At 35.4% G+C, this 25,271-nt stretch overlaps 3 protein-coding genes across 3 annotated transcripts in view; 2 read left to right on the top strand and 1 right to left on the bottom strand.

Annotated features, from left to right (window-relative positions):
• The window catches only part of LOC112057966 (peroxisomal multifunctional enzyme type 2), a 27,230-nt gene extending 17,347 nt beyond the window's left edge, over positions 1-9,883 (top strand). Inside the window, exons 10-15 of the mRNA XM_024098581.2 lie at positions 896-1,022; positions 2,063-2,246; positions 2,331-2,453; positions 3,373-3,530; positions 4,205-4,411; positions 8,710-9,883. Of these exons, the coding sequence (XP_023954349.1) occupies positions 896-1,022; positions 2,063-2,246; positions 2,331-2,453; positions 3,373-3,530; positions 4,205-4,411; positions 8,710-8,927 (1,017 nt within the window). The 3' untranslated portion in view covers positions 8,928-9,883. The remainder of the gene's footprint in view (positions 1-895; positions 1,023-2,062; positions 2,247-2,330; positions 2,454-3,372; positions 3,531-4,204; positions 4,412-8,709) is intronic.
• LOC112058019 (uncharacterized) lies at positions 9,871-11,716 on the bottom strand. Its single transcript, XM_024098677.2, has 2 exons — positions 11,387-11,716; positions 9,871-10,804 (listed from the first exon to the last, which is right to left on the bottom strand). Exons 1-2 carry the CDS (start codon positions 11,580-11,582, stop codon positions 10,632-10,634), a joined length of 369 nt encoding a protein of 122 aa, XP_023954445.2. The 5' UTR covers positions 11,583-11,716; the 3' UTR covers positions 9,871-10,631.
• Positions 11,717-14,567: 2,851 nt separating this feature from the next.
• The window catches only part of LOC112057967 (growth arrest-specific protein 1), a 38,737-nt gene continuing 28,033 nt past the window's right edge, over positions 14,568-25,271 (top strand). The window contains exon 1 of the mRNA XM_024098582.2: positions 14,568-14,852. The gene's annotated coding sequence lies outside the window, so the exon portion shown is untranslated. The remainder of the gene's footprint in view (positions 14,853-25,271) is intronic.

Genomic DNA, 25,271 nt, shown 5'->3' on the forward strand with positions numbered 1-25,271 from the left:
AATTACTAACTGTTTGAAGTTCACTTTACTTAATTAGTTTGATGCTTAAAGGAGATGGTCCAAAATTGTATGGAGCATAGGATCAGTCATTGTACCCTGGCAGAAATAAAAGAAAATATTTTTTTAACTATTTTTGATTATACAAATCTACGAATTAACGTTAATTCTTTCGAAATAATGTTCATTCTCTCCCAAGAAATGCAACTCTATTATGGGTAATAATGGCGGATTGATGACGTTTTCAATGAAGTAGTCGATTTGACGTTTGCTGTCAATTGTCATGTCATAGTTGCTCTATGGGCGCCATCTTGATATAACTCAAAAACTTGGGTTTTAATTTTATTTATTTCATTTTATTTAGTTAGACTTATTCACTCATTTAGATTGTAATAAAATCCTTGTATTTTTTACATTTTAATGATACGGGGTACAAGAGTGGTAGTGGTCTGAGAGTAGCAGTGATAGCCCAGTGGATATGACCTCTGCCTCCGATTCCGGAGGGTGTGGGTTCGAATCCGGTTCGGGGCATGCACCTCCAACTTTTCAGTTGTGTGCATTTTAAGAAATTAAATATCACGTGTCTCAATCGGTGAAGGAAAACATCGTGAGGAAACCTGCATACCAGAGAATTATCTTCATTCTCTGCGTGTGTGAAGTCTGCCAATCCGCATTGGGCCAGCATGGTGGACTATTGGCCTAACCCCTCTCATTCTGAGAGGAGACTCGAGCTCAGCAGTGAGCCGAATATGGGTTGATGACGACAAGAGTGGACCTGAAATGGACCATCCAATCCTTTTAATCAATGTTTATAAATGTGGCCAAAGTTTGGGAACCTCTGCGATGCCCCATACACGTAAAGTGTTGTTTAAAGCCTTAGTTTGTATTCTGTGGTCAGATTCTCCACGGCGAGCAATACCTGGAGTTCATGGGCGACTTCCCCGGCAACGAGGGCGAGTTCACCGTACGCAACTACGTGGTCGACGTGCTCGACAAGGGCTCCAGCGCGGTCGCCATTGTCAACAGTGAGTTTATTCATTAACTAACTATTATCAGAGGGCCTAGTGGCAGTTTGATACTGTTACCGTCACGTAACGTAAACGCGAATTTCTAAGGAATTGAAACAGCGCCATCTAGTGGCACTACTGCACAACTGTTTCAATTCCATAATTTGCGTAAACGTCAACGTTATAGTAACAGTGTGAAAATATTGAAAACTCCCACTAGGCATACAGTTCTGTTATGATTAACGACTCTGGTTAACGAACTAGTTTTGTATTCGTCATCAACCCATATTCGGCTCACTGCTGAGCTCAGAATGAGAGGGGTTAGGCCAATAGTCCACCACGCTGGCCCAATGCGGATTGGCAGACTTCACACACGCAGAGAATGAAGATAATTCTCTGGTATGCAGGTTTCCTCACGATGTTTTCCTTCACCGATTGAGACACGTGATATTTAATTTCTTAAAATGCACACAACTGAAAAGTTGGAGGTGCATGCCCCGGACAGGATTCGAACCCACACCCTCCGGAATCGGAGGCAGAGGTCATATCCACTGGGCTATCACTGCTCACTCAGATATAGTTTTGTATATTATTGATATTTTTGTAATTACCTATGTAATAATTGTGTGTTGTATATTGATCCCAATAAAATGAAAAAATCCTTTGAACTATTATCTTATTTGTTATCTTATATGTGATTAACTTATTAATATTTTTTTTATTCACTATCATTTCTTTTAAAAATCATTTTTCATTTTCACTTGTTATACCTACTTTATATTGTAACTTTCTTTGTAACTGTATGTGGCCTTATTATTGTTTATTTTATATTTTTTGTACATATTTTGTTAAACGCTGTTAGTTACAAATAAATAAATAAATTACGCCACACAGCTCTTTAACACTGACATAAATCACTTGTCAAAATGTGTAAAAAAATGATACTATGATTCACGATAATAGTATGTATTATGAACGTCATACAGACTATCACCGTACCCATGCTATCTGAAAAACACTTTAATGATTAAGAAATACATTCATGTATGTCTCTTCAGGTGAAATCTACCAAAACAGGGAGCTAGTGTTGCGCACACAGCAACACATCTTCGTGCTCGGTCAGGGCGGGTTCGGTGGGCCCAGGAACAGCACGCAGGCGGTCAGCGTGGAAAACGCGCCCAAGCGCGCGCCGGACGCTGTGGTCGAACAGAAGACTGCGGAAGATCAGGCTGCGCTGTACAGGTCAGGGGTCACAAACTATTTTTTTGTAATTTTCACTTACATCTTTATAGTTTTGATATTTTATTCATAAATGAACATTTGCAGGTTGTCAGGTGATCTGAACCCTCTGCACATCGACCCGAACGTAGCGTCGGCGGGCGGACACGCCAAGCCCATTCTGCACGGGCTGGCGTCGCTTGGATTTTCAGTCAGACACGTACTTGCTAAGTGAGTTGTTTTTTATTTACTACTAGCGGACCCGCTCAAGCTTCGCTTTGACTTATTAATTTATTTATTTGCACTTCTTCGCTATCCCTACCTTACACTACCCTACTCCTACCCCTGCCCCTACCCTATCCCTACCCTACCTCTACTCTACCCCTACCCTACAACTACCCTACCACTACCCTACCCCTACCCTATCCCTATACCATAAACCTACCCTACCCTTACCCTACCACTACAAAAAAGAAGTATCCTATATCCTTCTCCTGGCTCTAAACTACCTCCCTGCCAATTTTCAGCTAAATCGGTTCAGCCGTTCTTGAGTTATAAGTGGAGTAACTAACACGACTTTCTTTTATATATATAGAGACAAATAATTAGCAATAAATTAAAATTGCGACTATAATTTGAGATTTAAACTATCCTATCTCTCAAGTTGGATCGTACTGCACATGGTGTGCGAATTTTATTATAAACGGTTAAGTGGTTTAGGAGTCAATTGAGGACAAACATTGTGACACGAGATTTATATATATTAAGATAAAAAAAAAATTGTTGACTGACAAACGGTCCTGGTTTTCACTATTTTGGTCTTTATTATCAACCTTAAAATAATCATCAAGTCAATTGACAAAATGTCATTTACCTACTGTGTGATAAACACCAGTAAGCACCGGATGACATTTTTACAAGGAATCTCAATATCGTATATGTCAACTAGTATACGTCAAAGGTTTTATTGGTAAGGAAAATTGCAACAATAAGCAAGAAAGTTTCGTTGAAGAAATAAAAGGAAAATTCTGTGTCTCAGACCAACTTGGAATTGAAACCCAGGACATTGTGATCTAAAACCACACGAGCTAACCACTGGACCAGTGGCAGTTGGTTCTGTATTTCTGTATCAATTGGTTGTATTTCACAGGTACGCTGGCAACAATCCTGCGAACATCAAAGCATTGAAAGCTCGCTTCGTCAAGCCGGTGCTCCCCGGACAGACGTTGTCCACTGAGATGTGGCTCGAAGGCAACCGAGTCCACTTCCAGACCAAGCTTAAGGAGACCGGCAATGTTGTTATTGCAGGTAAAATTTTCATTTTTGTTTATATTATAACTAGCGGACCTGGTCAAGCTTTACTTATGTGCACTTCTTCCCTATCCTGTCCTATTCGTACCCAAGCTCTACCCTACCCTACCCCGACTCTTTTTAGTCTGCATACCAATTTTAGAATTTTAACTATCGTGAATGTTATTTATATTAATTTATTATACAAAAACGGCTAAAATTCAAGAAGGAACAAGATAGTGTAAGTCCGGTTTTACTTACAAGAAGACGGTTCTAATGAAGATGACATTAATGAACCATCGGAAAGTGTAACGGAACCTTCACTCCCCACCACTCAACCCCTCTCCCAACACGCCATGCGAGCGGCTGCGAGCGAGCAATGAAGATGTTGAGGCCTTTAGGGCTTGGTTCCTAGACTCTGATAACAAATTATCAGACGCGTGTAATTTAGTCGCCTTGATAACCATGCATTTTACATACTTACTGATATTATCATCATCATTATCAGCTGTCAGAATTCAAAGTGATCGGTATAGGTATCAAATATTATAATGTTATTTTTTCCTTATTAGTTACGTGGGTACATTTTGAAGTTGGTTGTAATTTTTTTTTTAAATAATTATTTATGATGAACTTCCTCAAAAGTTAGCAATAAAACTGAACTGTATTAACTAAATATTGTTATTTTACAGGAGCTTATGTTGATTTGAAGAACGTGGTCAAAGATACCGGAGCTGCACCAAGCTCACAGGTCGCACAGTCTGCGGGCTCACTGAAGAGTGACTCCCTCTTCGCCAAGATTGAGCAGGGCGTGAAGGAAAACCCGGACAAAGCCAAGAGTGTGGGCGCTGTATACCTCTACAATATCACTGAAAATGGAAAAACCATCAAGCAATGGAGTAAGTTTCCATGAACTCTATTCTTGTACTAAATTTTAGCCCAGGTTTTAAGTTTTTGCTTAGGAAATGGAGTAAACCTACAATTGAGCTGTGATAGCCCAGTGGATATGACCCTCTGCCTCCGACTCCGGATGGTGTGAGTTCAAATCCGGTCCGGGGCATGCACCTCCAACTTTTCAGTTGTGTGCATTTTAAGAAATTAAATATCACGCGTCTCAATCGGTGAAGAAAAAACATCGTGAGGAAACCTGCATACCAGAGACTTTTCATAATTCTCTGCGTTTGTGACGTCTGCCACTCCGCATTGGGCCAGCGTGGTGGATTATTGTGGCCTAACCCCTGTCATTCTGAGAGGAGGATTCACATTATGATCTCTGCCTCCGGAATTGGAGGCAGAGATCGTATCCACTGGGCTATCACGGCTCTCTAATACTATAATAATAATAATAATAATAAAGCCTTTATTTGCTGAATTTATAAACAAAATATTATTACAACATATCATTGACACTGATTCATTTCTTCAGCTTGCCCTCGGGCATAGGCCTCCTCCAGACACTTCCATATTTCTCTATCTCTTGCTTTCCTTCTCCATGTGTCTCCTGCTGTCTGTCTGAGGTCATCCTCCCATCTTTGGCAGGGGCGACCTCTTTTCCTTTTTCCTATCCTAGGATACCACTCTGTCACATCCCTGGTCCACTTATCCCTTTTATCCCGCATGAAGTGTCCTGTCCACTTCCACTTAAGCTTCTTAATTGTTACTGCCACATCTCTGACCTTGGTCTTGCTTCGGATAGTAGAGAGTCTGACTTTGTCTTGTTTTTTTATATGAAGCATGCTTCTTTCTAGATTATTTTGGCATGTTTTCAGTTTCATAATATTTTTCTCAGTCAGACCCCAGGTTTGGCAACCATAGGTTAAGCATGGCAAGATACAGGTGTTGAATACTTTAGACTTGTCTGATATAGGGATATCTTTATTTTTCATTACTTCCTTAAGGGACCAGTAGCTTTTCCAGGTGTTGCATATTCTCCTGTCTATTTCCTTTGTGTTTTGTTCTCTCGGTGATATTGTTTGACCCAAATAAATATATTCATCAACATACTCCAATATGTTTGAACCCAACTTTATATCTTCTTTCTTACAATTAGTCATTACTTTTGTTTTGTTGGTGTTCATGTGTAAACCGACTTTCTCACTTTCTGTGGCTAGTTGTTGTACCATTATTTGGAGTGATTTTGAGTTATTTGATAGTAAAATAAGGTCGTCAGCAAACCTCAAATGGTTTAGATTTTTTCCATTTATATTTAGGCCAAAGTTGTTCCAATGTAAGTTTCTAAATATATTTTCGAGTACAGCAGAGAATAGTTTGGGCGATAGTGGGTCACCTTGTTTTACTCCTTTTAATATTCTGAATTCTCTTCCTGGTTGTTCCAATTGTATTTTTGCAACACCGTTTTTATATATTTCTTTTAAAATGCGTACATATTTTTGTTCAACTCCTTGATCCATTAAGGCTTCCCATAGTTTATTGTGTTTAATGGAGTCAAAAGCCTTGTTATAGTCTACAAAGGCTATATATAAGGGCATACTATACTCATTATATTTTTCCATTATCTGTTTTATAACATGGATGTGATCAAGTGTTGAGTACCCACTACGAAAGCCTCCTTGTTCCCTTGGTTGGTGTTCATCCAGAGTGCTAGATATTCGGTTTAGTAAAACTTTTGAGAATATTTTATATAGATTTGATGTAAGGCTTATGGGTCTGTAATTGTTAATGTCTTCTTTACTTCCTTTTTTATAAATCAGGATTATTGTGCTCTGTGTCCATTGTTTTGGCACTTCTTCTGTATCTAAGATATTATTAAAAAGCATAGTGAGGGGACAAGTTATTATATCTATTACATTTTTAAGAAGTTCGTTTGTTATGCTGTCATCCCCTGGTGATTTGTCCTTTTTTTGGGACAGTATGGCTCTTCTTACTTCTCCGTTTAGGATGCATGGGATAGGTTCTTCGTTTTCTTGGTCATTGTTGGTATCTACTTCTTCAGTAATAGCATCCCAGTAAAGGTCTTCATAGAAATCTGTAGCTAACTGGTTTATTCGTTTACGGTTTGTTATTTTTTTGTTCCTTTTATTGTTTACTCCAGCTATCCATGTCTTGCTTTCTTGTAACACTTTTAAAGCTTTGCGTACACCTCCTGTTTCATTAATAAAGTTGCTTATAATTTTTTTTCTGTATGATTTCCTGTGATTTATATGTTTGCTTACTTTGGCAATTTCTTTCCTGTTGTTTTTCTTGTCTACTAATAGTGTTTTCCTCTTAGCTATGAGGTCTCTTGCTTCAGACCCTATCTTGTCTGTGTTTCTTATTTCAGTGTTAAATTTTTTGTTTAAACTGTTCAAGGTCGTTTCAATGCAATCATAGTTTTTTTGAACTGATTGTGTCCTATTAATACCCTGTAGTGTTTGTATTTTAAGTGTTTCTATTAAGTTTGGTGGCATTGAAGTCTGAATATGCCTTGTCTTTCTATTAATATGTTTTCTTGATATTTTTGGTGAAGTAGAAGATATTTTTCCCCTCAGAAGACGATGATTTGTATTGAAATTAAATTTGTTGACAATGTTTACATCTTTGAATATTTTTGGTTTGTTTGTGAGTAGGAAATCAATTTCATTTTTGTATTTTCCATCTGGGGAGATCCATGTCCATTTTCTTGATTTGCGCTTCTTATAGAATGTATTCATTATTGAGAGGTTATATTGCAACGAAAAATCCAATAATCTTTGACCATTGTTATTAAGTTTTCCAGTACAGTATTTTCCTATAGAAGGGTTTCTTGTATGATTTTCTTTCCCTATCTGGCCATTGAAATCGCCCATTATAATGAGGTTCTTATTTGTTCTTTCCATTGTCTTATTGAGGTTATAGTAAAACTGATCTTTGTCTTCTTTTGTAGCTAATTCAGTTGGTGCATATACTTGGATTATTGACCATGGGTCCTTCTGATTGTCAAGTTTTATATTGAGAAGCGCAATTCTTTCATTTACACCAATAAATTCAATTATTTTGTTTCTTAGTGATTTCTTAATTATAAATCCTACTCCATGAAGGCCTTGGGTTTCACCTATATAGCAGAAAATATAGTGTTCATGTTCCTCAATATGTTCACCAAGTCGTCTGACTTCACTAAGTCCTATAATATCCCATTTAATCAATTTTATAGCTTCTTCCAACTCAATTAGCATTTCATCTTTTCTGAGTGTTCTGGTGTTTAATGTTGCTATGTATATGTTATTTATTCTGTTAGTATTTATCTTTTTAGGTGTGTGCTCTGGAGGGTGGTAGTCTAATTTCCCATGGTGACTAGCCAGCTTGGGAAATTTTTGTGAATTTTTATAACATAATTTAAGTGGAGATTTTAAACCAGTGTCAAATCTATCCTATGGTAGCATATTATATGTGTTATTTTCAGACATGGAGTATGCTCGGGCCTTCATATATGCAAAAGCATCTTTTTTATTTATTTTGCTGCTAGGTCGAGACATGCTTGTATCAGAATCATTCGATGGTGGAGTTGTGGATGGTGACCGTTTCCTTTTGTCTACTAAGTTTGATTCTTTCACAATAAGTTTATCATATTTAATAAAGGCATAGTTACCTTTTTCTCTTTCTTCTCTGCATTTTAATTGCAGCTCCTTCCTTTTTAGTAGAACTTCCTTTGGATAATCGTCGGAGAGGTAAAAAGTTTTATTAAGCTTTTTCTTGTTTTTCATTACCTCCACTTTTTTCCAAAAGGATGAGAAGATAATACATATCGGTCTACACTTATTTTCATTTTTTCTTCCTATTCTGTACAAGTCACAAATATCTGACCTTTCTAATTGCACTCCCGTTTGGTGTAACTGCTCCAATACTTGAACAGATAGAGCCATCCTGTTTTCGTCCTTTTCAGGCAATCCATGCAGTATAATGTTGTTTTTCTTGGTTTTGTTTTCCAAAAAGCTAATTTTGTTTTGTAGTATGGCTATGTCCTGTTTCATTTGTACATTTTCCTTGAGAATGGGCTCGATTTTCTCGTCGATTTTCAGCATTAAACTTTTACTTATAGCTTCCATAATATTTATTGTTTGTTTGTCGAGCTCCTCTTTCATTTTTGTAATTAAAAGCGACATCGATTTTTCATCCATATTCGATTATTAATGGAATGTAAAATAGTTATATTTCGATCACAAGTCACAACAATTTTCAATAACAATTCCCTAATACTAATATAAACAAATTTCATTCACAGCTTTGGATTTGAAGAAAGACTTGACAGTGTACCAGGGAGAACCGAAGACTGGCAAAGCTGACACAACAATGACAGTGTCAGACAATGATCTGATGGAGATTGCATCCGGAACCCTGAGTCCACAGGTTGCCTACTTGAAGGGAAGACTGAAACTCGCTGGCAACATTATGTTGGCTCAAAAACTCGGCCCACTGTTGAAGAGCGATGCTAAATTGTAAAGTAAACATTGCCATATTCTTAACTTGTCACAATCCTGATTGCCTGGTGATGGGCTCAAATGTATTATTACATCCAGGTTCTTCTTCTTCTTCTTCCTACTGAACCATTGTATGTAAGTCATTCAGTGTAGGTCCTCGCTGGGTTCACTCCAGCCGAGCTTGCTCCAGAAATTTAATAGGCCGTCTAGGTCTTCACCAAGGTTAAGGACCGAGGAGTTAAGATACCATAGTTATATTGGCCAGTTTTTAATAATTTAGCTGCAGTTAGTAACAATATGAGAACCAGTTTATGATCATTATGAGAATATTTTAACAGCGAACTACAGGGCTAGGCCTTTCTTCTTATAGGAGAAGGAAAAAGGACCTTAAACCTACCACACTGCTCCAATGCTAGCTAGTTACCACCCTAACGACAAAGACGTACCGCCAAGCAATTTAGCGTTCCGGTACGATGTCGTGTAGAAACCGAAAGGGGTGTGGATTATTATCCTCCTAACAACTTAGCCCGCTTATATCTTTGCATCATCACTTATTATCAGGTGAGATTGTAGTCAAGGGCTAACTTGTAAAGAAAAAAAATGGTGGGATAGTTTTGATCACAATAATTAGTTAAACCATAATGGAGTGTGGTGGGTTTACACTATATATTTGTTATGAAATTTTTATGGCCAGCAATTGCCGACTCTTTCTTCTTGTGAATTCAGGTCTAATACTCCAATGTTAATTTTTTAAATACAATATTTTTTGCCTATTGAAATGTTTTGTTAAATGTACTGTCTAGATTTTATTTATTATTATTACAATTTATTAAGATAAGGGGAAAATATTATGAGACTTGAACTATTTATGTTGAGGCGAAAGACATTATAATTAATTATTATATTTTTATATATTGTTATTCATTCCAATGGATTTTGTAGAGGTGATGGAAAAATAAATCACATTTTTTACAAAAATATTTGTTTTTTATTATCCAATATCCATATTTCACCTAGCAAATAGAAATATTTTGATAATTTTCTAAAAATTGGCATGAAATTTACTTATTAGAAACATATAGTTATTTGACGCATCTCTCTGTACTATGTACTTAGCTGTATAGATCAGTAACTTCTGAAAAATATATATTAATATGTCTGTTTGTAAGAAATTGTAAAATGTGACGTCAGGTGGCGCAACTTGTTTCCATAAAGAGTGGGGCGTTAGAGAGGGGTACCAATCAGTTGGAAGGAACAACTTGCGATATAAGGCACTAGTCGTACAATAGGCTTCAGTGTGCTTGTGGAGTTCGAGCCATCCACATTTCTTGTTGAGTGGTTCTTTTTGGGTTGCTTGGGATAGGCGGAGGGAGTGACTTGAGTGGAAAAGGAAGTTTTTGTTAACAGTCAAAGGGCCCTTTAACTGTACACACAACGTTCACAAGTGCATGACTTCACTCGAGGTCATTCTCAGCCATTCTAGGGTCTTATTTTGGTTATAGTTTGATTTGTTAATTAAGTTGTCCTGACAAATGTTGTGAATCATAATCTTCGTTCAACATTAGTTTTCTTGTTTTTGTAATTCACTTCTGAGTCTGCTAAAACTGTACATAATAACAAACCAAAGTGAAACCTGATGCCACTACTTGGTCCCTAAATTACAATAGTTCTTCTTCTTCTTCTTCTCTTATAGAATTCAGCTACCTAAACAAATCTGAGAGCTATGTCATCTTGTATCCGGTAGCAGCTTTCCTTCTAACACTAATTGAGCTTCCTTGACTTCACTTTCCCAGGCACTTTTCATTTGGGGCTGCAAATTTAAATCAATTATTTTAGTTGCCTGAACTTCTGGCAACCCTTTAGTTTTCACTGCCGTCCCTAGTATACAGCAATATGTACCTGCAAATACATAGAAGGAAGACTTAAGTGTATGCAAGAGGATTTGCACCCTATACCTTATTTCTTATACATACTGTCTGAATAGAGCCCAGTGGATATGACCTATGCCTCAGATTCTGGAGGGTGTGGGTTTGAATCTGGTCCGGGGCATGCACCTCAACTTTTCAGTTGTATGCAATTAAGAAATTAAATATCACGTGTCTCAAATGGTGAAGGAAAACATTGTGAGGAAACCTGCAGAGTTATCTTAATTCTCTGCGTGTGTGAAGTCTGCCAACTGCATTGGACCAGCGTGGTGGACTATTGGCTTCCCTTCTCATTCAGAGAGGAGACTCCAGCTTAGCAATGGGCCGAATATGGGTTGATAACAAACGAATTTTCTGAATTACTAGATTGAATTGACTCAAAATAAACAGGAAAACTAGCAATAGTATGTGTGTTATTCATTTTCTTATAATAAAGATAAAAAGGCGGGAAGGCCTGCAAAGAAACATTGGTACCACTTAAAACCAAATTACTGGGTAACTATTTGGCGTAATCATTTTAGAATTACGAAAGAATAAAGAAATATCAATATAATACCTTTACGTAAAGAATTTTTATCCACTAAACCGCCCGCTGATTCACATTTTACTACTTTTACTCTTCCAAAAGTGTCTGATACTATCAGGATGTCGTTGCCAACTGTCTGTTCAATGGTGCCTTGAAGCCACACTTCTAAGGGTGTTGGCTTATCTATAATGTCTTTAGTTAAATACTTATTTGGATTCGAAACCATTATTCCTCGTTTTAAATTTTACACAACACCTAAAATTAAATTATTTGCATTTTTTTAATTTTATTTTGACATATTGCTTTTTTTATGTACTGGCTGTGGGTTTACAGCTCTGACTTCTAGCTTTTTTTAGCCGTTTACCTTTTGTTTTGACGTTGACTACAGGCTATCAATACAAATAAATAAAGAGTGCCTGTGATCAAAATAAATTAGTTTTCACAAGTGCTTAGTTAGACGAGACGATACTAAAATACAAACAAACATTATAAATTGCCTGTCTTTTTGTCTGTTTGTCCGGTTTAAGCTTTGGAACGACTGAGTCGATTATAATGGGACTTTCCCTGGAGGATAGAGCAGGGTATTAAGCAACATAACATAGGCTACTTTTTATTCCGGAAAAATACATTGTTCCCGCGGGATTTGTAATAAACTCATGTATATGAACAGGAGTAGGTATAATTTTATATGGGAATACCTTTTCGGATTATTTCCAATAGATGGCGTTCGTAGCAATTATAATTCCCTGGAACACAGAATAAAGTTGATCCAGAATGAGTCTTTACAAGCAGTGTGGTGAAGCTGGTGAAAACCAGGAAAACCCATCACGCGTCTCCTTGACATCCGCTTACAGAAACTTTTTTCATATTTTTTTTCAACTAACAATAATTACGTAAATTAATATAATCAATAATTACCAAAAATAAATGCTCAATCTTATTTCTTTAGTTTTTAAAATATTTAAAAACATAGGACTCCGCTTTTCTTGAGTACCTACTATTGAAAATTATTACTGTTGCGACGCTTCGTGTCGTACTGACTCGAGAATGTATTTGTTTTTGCATTTTGTATTAGGAGCGGATACGTTCCGTGCGCTCTATCTGCCTAGATTAAAAAAAAGAATCTGTGCCCTGGAACAAAAACTCTCAAAATCATAGAGGAGTATAACTCGAAATCTTTTGACAAGATATTTACTCTTCTGAGATCATTCTCTACGATTAATATTATTATTTTTAACTAGCGGACGCCTGCTACTTTGTCTGCGTTGAACTTCAAGACCCTTTCGAATTTTCAAATCAGCCATAGTATAATTTCCAAAAAGAAACTTGAATAAATAAACGGAAATATTCTGTTTGTCCATCAGTCAAGTTTCTTCTAATTTACAAACTTTTGACAAAGTATTGATATAGATACCAAAGCGGCAACGTAACATTTGAAGCTGTATTATTTTTTTTGTTTTATTATTTCTGTTACCAACAAGCTTAACAAACAAAAAAACGAACAAATAAACCAATCATAAGTCTTCAAAAAAATATCGTTAAACTCGGGCTGTATGGTTAACGATCTGAGCTTGTCCCCATTGTGGACGAATTAAGGATGAATTAAAAATGTCGTAAAACGTTGTAGCAAACTTTTTTTGATAAAGTTATGATTTCATTAATAAAGAAGAATTATCAAGAGTAAATGGCCGGGTGGTTAGTGTATACCTGGGCCGGGGATGGGTATTCCCCTATATCATGTTTTATTAAAAAATTATGTACGTTGGCAAAATATTGAGTGAGCTATAGGAAATATTTAATATTGATGGTGATAATATTTTTTTTTTAAATTACAACGTTTTCCTGAATTTTTCAAGCAGAAAATTAAAAATTTAATGTTTGTATTTTTCTTTAATTTTTCGGAACCCTATAAAGTAGAGATCCTGAAATTTTCACCGCCATTTTTTTGTTGCATCTTTCGTCCTAACCTTTTTCACCTTTTTTTTTTCGTTTTCCTTCATAGTTTGAGACACGTGTTATTTAATTTCTTCAAATGTACACAACTGAAAATTTGGAAGTGCATGCCCCGGAACGGAATTCGGAACCCTTCGGAATCGGAGGCAGAGGTCATATCCACTGGGCTATCGCTCGTCTATGGGCCCCTTAACTAATTCTGATACAGAGTCCCTTCAAGGCACGCTATCCCACTGCCTATGTATTAAGATAAATAAAGTTACGTAAAACAGATTATAATTATATTTGATTCGAAAACTTCCGAACGAAACCGAGCAAATAACTTGAAAGCACTAAGCAGTATTATAAAAACTCTAATAAGCGGACATTAATACCTACAACAAAAGACATAAAACAAGATGCTCTCATACTGGTAAGTTAAAATAAGCCGTACAATAGCTGCAGAGCACGCAATGTGGTGTTTACAAACCTCTGCCGCGGGCATGAAATCACTCCGATATTCCAACTCGGCGTAACAACTCAATCAACGCAATTTTAAAATAAACCGTTTTTATATACAGCAGTATACAGTCGTCGGCCGCCGAACAAAAAATATGCCCCGACGAAGGTCTCAATAATGACTTTCTCGAGAACTTGTTACACATAAACAACTCACGAAGTATACGAAGGTGTTCAGACGAGCGAATTTCAACTTTACAACGCATAGAGCTTTCAATAGGTACGGGAGTTTGTGCTTGGCTCTTAGATTATTATTAAAATTCTCTTTTCTGAGTATGCACCAGCTTGGTTTTGTATAGTTGATTGATGCTCTTGTATGTAGGTAGTTTAATTAAGTTTGAAAATAGAATTTATTTTTTTTAAAGCTTTTTGATAAGTAGGTGGATGAGGTTTTTGTTTTTAAAACAATCATAAACACGACTAAGTATTTTCGTAATAAAGTTTAAGGCATTGTTGAAATTACAATTATGTACAATATAAAATCTACGAAAGTTTCTTTTTGATTTTATTTCTTACATCAAAACACTGAAAGCGGTAACGGTAATTTCTATCTACTATACGAGTAAATAAATTAAAGTTTAAAACTTTCATCAATCTTCCGATACAAACATCATAGTACACAATCTCAGTTAAAGTTAAAGACCGGTTGTAATAAAATAAAACTAAATAAAACCGGGACAACTCTATTCCAAAGCTTCATCCCGACGGCGGGGGAGGGGCGTCGAAGCTGTCATCCGGGCCGCGCGCGCGAGCTAAGCAAGCAAAGCAACTCAATCTGAAACTCGCGCGCGGTGGTTGACTACGTACGTCCAGTTGACGCGCTAAAACATCGATAGCGAAATAAAAGCATACAAATTCAACAAAACAATTCGAAACATAGTGAAACTATTGCACGAAAGGGACAATACAATACCATTGGGATTCCTGTTTTGTGATGTTCGGTTCGTGACTGGTACAGTGTTATTTTTGTAGGATCGTAAAGTTTTTTGTTGGAACTTTTCACCGAACCCGAGCCATGTGACTGGGAAGGAACGTCGAATTAAAAGTACGTGCATCCATCTATTTTAAATATTTTAATTTGTTATAGGTAACCAATCATTGTATAACTAGTTGTCTAATATGTGGAGCTAGATATCTTTATTTATACAAAATTATGTATAATCAGAAAAGTGTGTCCAAATAAGACTCCTTGAAAGACACCAGACGCTTCAGTTTAGTGCGTGAGCTGAAATAATTACCTACTTTACCGTACCTACATTATCAGGTACTTTAGGGACATTACTTAAATATATTTCTCACAAATAACTCAAATTACAAAAGTGCTTGTAATTAGTTTACAAGCACTCAGCCTAAACAAAATAAATGAATGATTTTTTCATTGTCCATTGCTAGATCCCTGAAATAATATTGACATTCGCAAAATCTCTAGTCAACGTAATTTCAGAAGCTATGTAAATTAATGTTTACCAAATAATACGATTCCCATTATTGAAAAAAGTAAAATAATACATAATCTTTTGAAATTAAATCCGAAGAGTTATTATTCTACAATTTGCTAGGAAATAATGGATAAAACTAAAAAAAAAAACAAATATATAGTTTGGGGTATAATATGTTGGTCCTCTAGCTGCACACTTCTTCACAATAAGAATCATAACAACAGTAACATTTCTATTTTGGAAACGATGTCTGGTTTGGAACATTCCTTATCCATTGCAACAGGCGTCGGTTTCTTACTGCAAATGTAAGATTTGCTAAGTGGTTCCTCATCCTAACTTTTTACTTCAATATGTAGGTAGGTACAAAAATAAATATTATTGAACTAAAAGAAAGTGTAGTTCTTTTGAAATGACTTTTTTATTTTTATCAACAATGAATGATTGATTTACCTTACCATTTGCTAAAAAACCCGGCAAATCCGTCAAAATACCGTAAGTTTCACCCTAAAACTGGAGAATAGGTCCTTGGAAGTTGTATCTGAAATGGCCAAAAACCTATTGAAAAGTATGTATGTATAGATGGCAAACTTTTGACAGTTCTGAACTGAAAACAATTCAATGGTTTGGATTTGAAATAGACGCCTGAACGAACAGGTAAGTATCTATCTACCCTGAAAAATCATAAACAAAAGCATAAAGCAAATTTTCTATCAATGACCTTTTGATACAATATTTGCTTATCTGCGTATCTGATCTAATCTTATTGTTATTTAAGCAGGTTCCTACAGGAATAGGAATTGCATTGGACTTTAACGTACAGGATTAGCAAGCTCTCAACGTAGCATAGAAATGGTTAATTTATCTCGCATATAACAAAGTATGTCCTTGCTTTTCTCGTGTCCTTAGCTGTAATATAAGCGTGAGCTGAAATAATGAGATGGTCTATTAAACAGCTGACGTAAATGAATCACGCACGAGTGTAATGTACAGTGTAGTTGAGTTTACGGTAGAGATGTAATGCATTAAGGCTTAAGTTACTCATAACCATGTCCATATCCCAGTAACGTTAAAGGTTTTCCCAAGAGGTCATAGTTCTGACAAGCTTCTTGATGGTATTATTTTGCGTCTTCTTCTTACGTTTAGACTTTCTCAGCCAATAGGTTAGCAGTGAGTTCTATCACAGTCTAATAGACGGAGTTCTATGAGCTACCGGTGTTGATCCTGTCTCTTCACGTCAGGAGGCTGAGGCTTAGTTTTTATTAATTGTGGCTATGTTAATCATACGAATTAAAATCTTAATTGATGTTAAAACATCTGGCAATCATTTATCAGCTTTCATTTATAAGATCTTATATGAAGTTGATACAACTGCTAGGAATAGCAATTACAATGTTTTGCCAGAAAAAGAATCGTAAATGTAGCGTTTCATAAGAAATACGAGTACATGCTATAAGCAGATACTCGTAGTTTACTTAAATGTATATTTTAACATTGTTTTTCTCGCAGACAGTCGCAGGCGTCCGCTAGTACATCATATTGGATAATATTGTTTTTGTTTAGAGTACCCAGATGTAAGCATATAAAAGGACATCAACAAACAAATTAAAAAGATTTGCACAAACCCATAGATAGACAAGACGTGTTTGTATGTGCCGCAGACGCACGCAATACTAATAAAGCATTACGCATAGCTCGTGTGATTTATTACGCCTTGTTGTCCATAATAAGTTGTAGTAACTCCTTAACTACCTGGAGTGACGTACAGAAGGATAAAAATAAAATAAAAACTTTATTACTCAATACAGATGTAAAAACAAATTGTTTCGTAGAAATCAGTTATTTAGAAATTAGAATAAATAGTATGTACTTTAGTATCTACCATGTTGGTATCTACACGTAGCAAATTGGTTAGATAGATTTAAGGCTATAGGCTCATGAGGAATTAATGTTATGACATGAACATATTATATAGGAATACTTACCCTTGTAGGATCTACAAAACACCTAAACGTTAAATCATTTTATACTGTTTCTTCATTGATGTAGGTACCTATACCTTTTCATCATTGATTCTTCATCATTACGTCGTAATTTTTTCACTGAATTGAAATTCAAGGCATGTACAGCAGTTCTAGGATGTTACAGCGTCACTTAAAATACAATACAGCGTTGATTTTAAAACTAATTTCGAAGTCAATTTAGCGCGACGACTTTAGAGCAGAAAATTATGGTAATTCTCAAATTTCAAGAAATAGTTGAGTCTCGATCGATTATTATGTAAATAAACGTATTTTTAATGTATGCAAACTGTTTCGTTTCTTTATCTTGTTCATCTCTTTCATTTTGTGCAGATAAGACAGTTGAGAATTTTTGTTTGCTTCTCAGTTTCAAGAAGTAGGTAAACAAACGTGCTAACTATAACTATGTAGTTACAAAAACGTTGTGAATTCCAACTATTGTACGGTGTTTTGCATCCATGAGTGAATTTTTCAGATGTTTAATAGTAGTAGTAGTTTTATTTACATAATTTCGTTATATTTAATTTTTCCAAGATTAATATTAATTCATTAATTCCTTAAAGCCATTAAGTCAGTTTCTGAATCTAAATTTGATTTTAATTAACTTTTAAAATTCAAACTTTTGATTACGGAGTCTAAAATAATCTTTTCGACAATCCCAAGCGGTCCTAATGCCTCTGTAAGCTGAGGACGGAGGTCTAAGTCTCACAAAAGACCCTTCAAATTTTCGGAAAAAGCGTTTCCCCTCAATGGCAGAGACACCACAATTGCCTAAACTCCTGGTGACGTTGCAGTGACCTCAAAATAAAATAAACACAATCAGAATAAAGAATAAACAAAACATAATATAAACAAAACATAACCTCGCTTAGCTTTTACTTAGTGTACTTTATTTTTGTCGACGCAGCAAAGAAACTGGATAAGCTGGGAGCACACGAAGCACGAAGTGTGTAATCTATGTTTACTCAATTAACTGTGCGTGTCTGTCCTCAGGGGTATTAGATTACATGACGTGCCACGTCTACGAAACTAGCCTCCTGTGAAGTGCTTTACTCATCTCAAAGGATGTTTACACACGCTTTTATATTTGGTTTGATAATGTCACACATGACAAGTATCATGGCACATGTGTTTGATGTGAGAAATTAAGGGCTTACTAATGGAATTTGTACTGTATCTAATTAGTTAAAGCTGGAGGTCACAGAGTGTCCAATTTATAAATATGCAGTCAATGTTTTGGCTTATTAAGGATTAATAGTTAAGGACTGCTTTATGGGATACAATTTTAGAGTCCTGAAATATATCTACTCTTTGATTTCCCTCAGAAAGTTGTTTGCGAAATTACAGTGTTCATTTATTTCACTTGCGTATTTGTTTTAATTAGTTATGAACTTATGACTGGTAAATTCTCAAGAAATAATCTTGTACTTATTATTGCGGGTTTTCTCAAGGAAATTGTCGGAATTATTATCAAAAAGTTAGTGTGTCAGAAATTATCAAGTACATCTTTCTAAAGCTAAATCTTAGAGAATCAGGGCCTGTAGTCAAGTGGTACATCGATTCTTTTTATACAATCGCTAACGCTTCGAAAATTAGAAAAATGTATGGGACATTTGCCATCGACAGGTCAAGTGATCAAGATCTGTTATTCCCATACATTTTTCTAATTTTCGAAGCGTTAGCGATCGTAGAAATAGAATCGACGTGCCACTTGGCTATGGGGGCAGATCCTATATCGTTATCGTCTTTCTATCGCACTTAATATGTGGTGATGTAGGAGATAATCTTTGGATCTACAAAACCGATTTTGAAAATTCTTTTACAACTAAAAAGTTACGTTGTGAATGTCCGTGATATTTGCCCGTTCTCGTATTCTCACGGGGACGGGAACTACGCGGGTAAAACAGCTAGTTTATATCGGCTAGTTTATAATAAAGTTATAGAGTCTACATTTATAATGCGCATAAACGTTGCAGGATTTGTGGTTCAGAAGCCTATAAAAGTATCGAATTTTTATTCCCTCTGATATAAATAAAGTTTTACGAGGTGTCATAATTCTAAATGTTATTTTCATTCTTGCGTATTATGGTCAGCTTTATCGAGCGTGTTACCAAAATTAATTGCGATAACTAAATTTTGTATCCTGTTTTGATTTCAGTCACGCGTCGGTTCTGGCGGTTCAGTTTATATTACAACACAATTTTTGTTTAAATAATAATGGATTTAGATTATTATTTATTAAAACTCTAGGTAATATTTAGATTAGGATTTGCGGCTAGCCGTTGACGTTGCAAGACATACCAATACTACATACTTTCTTGATGAGTACTGTTTACCAACAAACAAATTAAAAATGAGGGTATACATCACTAGTCATTTAACACCTAACAGTATTTTAAATTAACTTGTTCTAAAATTAATGAAAATAAATTGTAATTTTTTTTTTGGCCTTTATACCTATATTTTAGGTAGATAGATAATATCTATAAATAAAATAATAAGAAAAACACAATCTGCATTTCAGAGTTCCAACAGCTGCATCCCACGTGTGACAAATTGGGGTGAAACCTTTGCTTTGATTTACGATTGGGTCGGGATGACCGTGTCATGTTTTGAGGGTCTACTGCTTGATCAAAATATATTTCCAGCATGTGTATAACTTTTTTTTTCCTTTATTTTAAACTAGTGGACGCCCACAACTCGGTTCTCCTTAAATCAGTTTTTAATAATTTAATACCGGGATATAAAGTAGCCGAGGTTCTACTCCGAGATCCAATTTATCCCTATGCCAAATTTTATCCAAATTAGCTTAGCGTCTCTAGCTAAGCTTTTGGGAGTTTTTATATCTTGAAGCTTAGAAACGTTGGGTTTTATTAGATTAGAGATTTATTGAACAAAAGTTTAAATCATTTTAGTAATTTTCGTATACCCACGTAAATAAATTATAAGATCAATCATAGTTTAAATGTTAATAGTAGGTAAACACAAATAACTATAATGCACATTAATTCTATTATATTATTACAACTATTAGACCTTTTTGGAAATTCTACCTGCGGTCCCTTTGTGTTAATTTTAACAGTTTTTTTTTCACAGTTGCCATAAATTTGGGATAGGTTCAATAAATTAATGTCATCATGAACTGCAGAATATAACGTCTCAATTAGGCACAAAAAGTTATCTTTCTCTTTGCTTACTGCCTAATAAAATTATTGAAGTTCTGATTCCAAAATAACTGTTTATTACCAAGTTATTCACACGATATATCCTGAACCGCAAACACAAAAACTTTTTAAATGTTCGTCTGTCTGTTTTTTCGGGCTAATTTTAATAATGGCTGATTTTAATGCTAATTTAACTGAAAAATAGTGGAAGTTATTGAGTAACAGGCTACCTTTTATCCCGAAAAAAACCATGGTTCCGCGGGACTGAATACCTGAATTTACTATTATTAAAACTGTTCGGTTAGGAAAATCTGATTCTGATTGATACTAAGCAAAATATAAAAATGCATACCTTAACACATAGAGCTAAGTAATTATTACCTACTGTAATTTGAAATGTCGTAGTCATGGGAAAGCATATCTACTTGAACGTGAAATATAAGAAACTTGAGAAATCCTTATCTATTGTAGAAGCCCGCATCTTTTGTTTAAAATGTCGTAGCTATTGTCGAATCTGACTGAAGAGCTTTTAGGCACCCCTTTTTAAAATCGCACTCTTTCAAAGCGAAGAAGAAATTGAGGGTTTTTTTTGTACTTTCCTTAAATTTTTTTTTATATACATTTTATGTGCATGTTGGGTAGGTCTGACTTCTGTTAATCGGCTAACTTATTTTACATACCCGTAACTAAAGATGTTAAATACTGATGATATAAATAAAACTATATATACTGTTAGATGTGAAAAAATTATGTTAGATCATGAAAAATTAGGCGTTCAAAAGAGAAAATTTCCACATGTCAATGTTAGTTGTGGTCAACAATTAACGTTATTTAAACAAAAAATATCGCTGGACATACATAAAAAAAAATATACATACAGCCGAACGTAGAACCTCCTCCTTTTTGGAAGTCAGTTAATAATACCTAAACATTGTCTACAATGTCGAGTTGTGTGTTCAGGAAAAAACTATATATACATAAATAAATAATGCAATTAGAGACAAAATTGAAAAAGAGTGTAAAAGTCAATTAGGTAATTGATGATTCCGACTCTGAAAGAAAAAAATGTAATATTATCCTTTAATAATTTGATTATTGAGAACTAAATGCTTTTTATTTTAGCAGAGCAACCGCGATACAAGACAAGACAACGTACCTACCTACCCCTGTAGCCAAGTTGCACGTCGATTCTCTTTCTACGATCGCTAACGCTTCGGAAACTAGAAAAATGTATGGGAATGACATTTGCTATCGACTTGTCACGTGATCTAGATCTGTCATTCCCATACATTTTTCTAGTTTTCGAAACGTTTGCGATCGTAGAAAGAGAATCGACGTGCCACTTAGCTACAGGGGCAGCCCAGTCAGCTAGTAGCCTAGTATGAATATGATATTCTCAGTAGGTAGCCGTGAAAAAAGTTCACATGTAAACAGAGAAGTTTACGAGCCTTGCACTTGATAAAATGGTGTCCTGTTCCCATAAATGTTCCTAGAATTAGAGCTAGTTATAGCTGAGCTAGTGAAGCCGTGATAGCCCAGTGGATATGACCTCTGCCTCCGATTCCGGAGGGTGTGGGTTTGAATCCGGTCCGGGGCATGCACCTCCAACCTTTTCAGTTGTGTGCATTTAAAGTAATTAAATAACACGTGTTTCAAACGGTGAAGGAAAACATCGTGAGGAAACCTGCATAGGTACCAGAGAATTTTCTCAATTCTCTGCGTGTGTGAAGTCTGCCAATCCGCATTGTTCCAGCGTGGTGGACTATTTGGCCTAACCCCTCTCATTCTGAGAGGAGACTCGAGCTCAGCAGTGAGCTGAATATGGGTTGATAAAGATGATATGAGCTATTGCTTCCGATATACTCATAGTAGACTATAGTAACTTGCTTGGAATTCTCTTTACAAATGGTATCAGACTTGGTTTATATAAAACTATTTTCGTTTCATCTGACATCTGCTGATACACTGACCTCTATTATTAAAGGTCAGTGTACTAAGAATAATTTTCTTTGTATATATCACGTATACACATTTTTATCCGATTGACCAAGGAGCGTTCTGTTATTCGTCTATTCGACGTGTAAATATGTAATACTAGCGGACGCCCGCGTATTCGTCCGCCCTCAGATCTCCTTTATCCAGCCCAGCTGTAATGTCCGTTCTTGGCTACTACTAGACATTACATCCCTGCCGAATTTCATTTTTGTACGTCGAGATTTCGTGATGACCTTTCGCATTTATATATTAAGATGTATGCCACGAAACGTACATAATTTCTCCATTTTCTATAATATTACATAAGATGAACCCCTTTGAAAAATAGTCAAAACTCAATATAAAGTTCGATCCTTCGACTTTTCACTCGTATCTTGTCTCAGACTAATTAGATAAAGACCTGCCTCGCAAGACATTATTTTTCTGTCAAGGTATATGATCAACGATCTTATGCGATTATAAACACTGTCTCTATAGAATCGATGTTTCATAGTTTACATTCGTGTCCGTCGGTTAAAAACCTCCGTAAAAATACCTTTTTGTGTAGTTAAATGGTGTAAAAAACTAACAAAAACTGCTAGTTTAGTATAAGATATGTATGAAATCTAAGCTCGTTTTCCTTAGAAAATGGTAGAAAATTTTGTTTGTGAATTTGGGTGCGATACTAGTCCTTATGTATTTAGTCTGAGTATCTTGTAGTTGATGTCAGTTGCATATGACGTTCCGTAGTCAGTTCGCTTGCAACGGTTCCTTGAATCAAAGCTAGTGACATTCCGGTATACCGTTCCGTTCCACCTATTAATATTTACTTGGAATTGCTGCCACAGATAGCAGGCCGAGTTATTTTAAGTACGCCTTCTGAATTAAAGTACCTACAGAGTGTATTGCAGTCAATTATAATAATATTTAATTGTTTCAAAGAACAAAGTATAGGTACCTATACTTAAAACTATGCTGCAATGATGGAGTGGTATTGTTTCATCGAATTGTCTAATTCAGCTATTAAATTAATTTTTAAATATATATTTTGTTGCTATCTCCACCTTATTTTTAACCGACTTTCAACAAGGAGGAGGTTCTACGTTCGGCTGTATGTATGTTTTTTACTAAAGAAATCAATATGAACAATTTTCAACTAGTAGTCTAGAACCTCGATAACTACAATATAAATAACTTAGTTAATTTTAACCTTCACAATACACTTTAAAATTGTTTTAATTTTCGGCATAGACGGACAGTTATGGACAAAAACACTGCCCGCCCCGTCTCCGTCACCGTCTTAAAATACGCAACGGATTTTAATGCGGTTTTGATCATTAAATAGAGTGACTCGAAAGGAAATAAGTCCGGTACTTTAAACCGCCTTCCAAAAAGGAAGAGGTTCTACGTTCGGCTGTATATGTTTTTTTTATAAAATACAAATTAATAACACAGGATATTCAGGTTGTATGAGGCTACTCTGTGCAGAAAGCAAGTAAACACAGCGATAACCTCATTATAACTGTTACAACAGGTTACATTAACCGTTCCATGTAATATTATACTTATACTCACTGCAGAAATCTTCACGCTTCCAATTTTTACCCGACTGCGAGAAGGGTTATGTTTTTCGTGCGTATCTTGTATGTAAGTATGTATGTATGTAATATTTTTTATTACCTCATATCTTCCAAACCGCTGAACGGATTCGCGTAATTAAGATATCGTTACTTTTGTTTTAATAACACAAGTGTTCTTAGATAGTTGATATTAAAATAACTTAAAAGATTTTTTTTAATACCTAAAAAAATATTTTGAAAATCCTCTTATCAATCTAATCTTTCATTTGATGTATCACACAATGAAGTTAGTAAAAGTTTTTTTTTCAACTTTCCATCTTACCCCCATAATTGCCCCCCATATTCAAATTTTACCTTATCACAATGTATTCGGGTCACTAAAATTTATATGTGTACCAAATTTCAACTGGATTGGTCCAGTACAATCGGAGAAAACAGACAGACTTTGAAATGTGCGCGAGGCGGATTATAAGGGTTCCGTTTTTGTACTAAGTACGTACATACAACCCTAAAAAAACCCAACATGACGACTGTAAGACGCTATAGACTCGAGGTGAAAAAAATTTAAGTTTTGTTAAGTATCGCAAAGAGATACATGTCATATTCTAATTCTAATGCTATGTGTAATATACCTACTTGATCTACACGAGTAGTAACTAATGTCAACATTGATAGCGTATCTTAAGTGCTCGCTCTAGTGTAATTACAATGTGTTGTGTGTACACTATAACTTTCGATATCTTTAGGTCAATGTTTTGTAGATCACACTTGCCAAACTATAGAGTTTTGAAATAATACAAAAAAAATAGATAAATAGGTATATATTTTATAAAATGTTGTTTACATAGCAGTATAGTGATTGGTGTAGTGCTCGTATGTGATATTAATATATTTATTAAGTAAGAAATAAAGAACTCTATAAATCAAAACATAACTTTATTTTTGGCCCATTTTATAGAAATTACGCGAACTAAGCTGTCTGAAATCAGTTTTAAAGTTAATTTTAAGTTTTTAAATTTAATTACAGCACAAAATGCTAATAATAATATAATAATAGTATTAGTGCATCTGCTTAATTTCCGTTCTCGTGCGAATTATCATCATCATTATCAACCCATATTTGGCTCACTGCTGAGCTCGAGTCTCCTCTCAGAATGAGAGGGGTTAGGCCAAATAGTCCATCACGCTGGCCAAATGCGGATTTGCAGACTTCACACACGTAGAGATTTAAGAAAATTCTCAGATATGTAGGTTTCCTCGCGATGACAGGTACCTATGTAGGTTTACCG

Source organism: Bicyclus anynana, chromosome 20 (assembly GCF_947172395.1).
Source record: "Bicyclus anynana chromosome 20, ilBicAnyn1.1, whole genome shotgun sequence".
Classification (NCBI taxonomy): domain Eukaryota; kingdom Metazoa; phylum Arthropoda; class Insecta; order Lepidoptera; family Nymphalidae; genus Bicyclus; species Bicyclus anynana.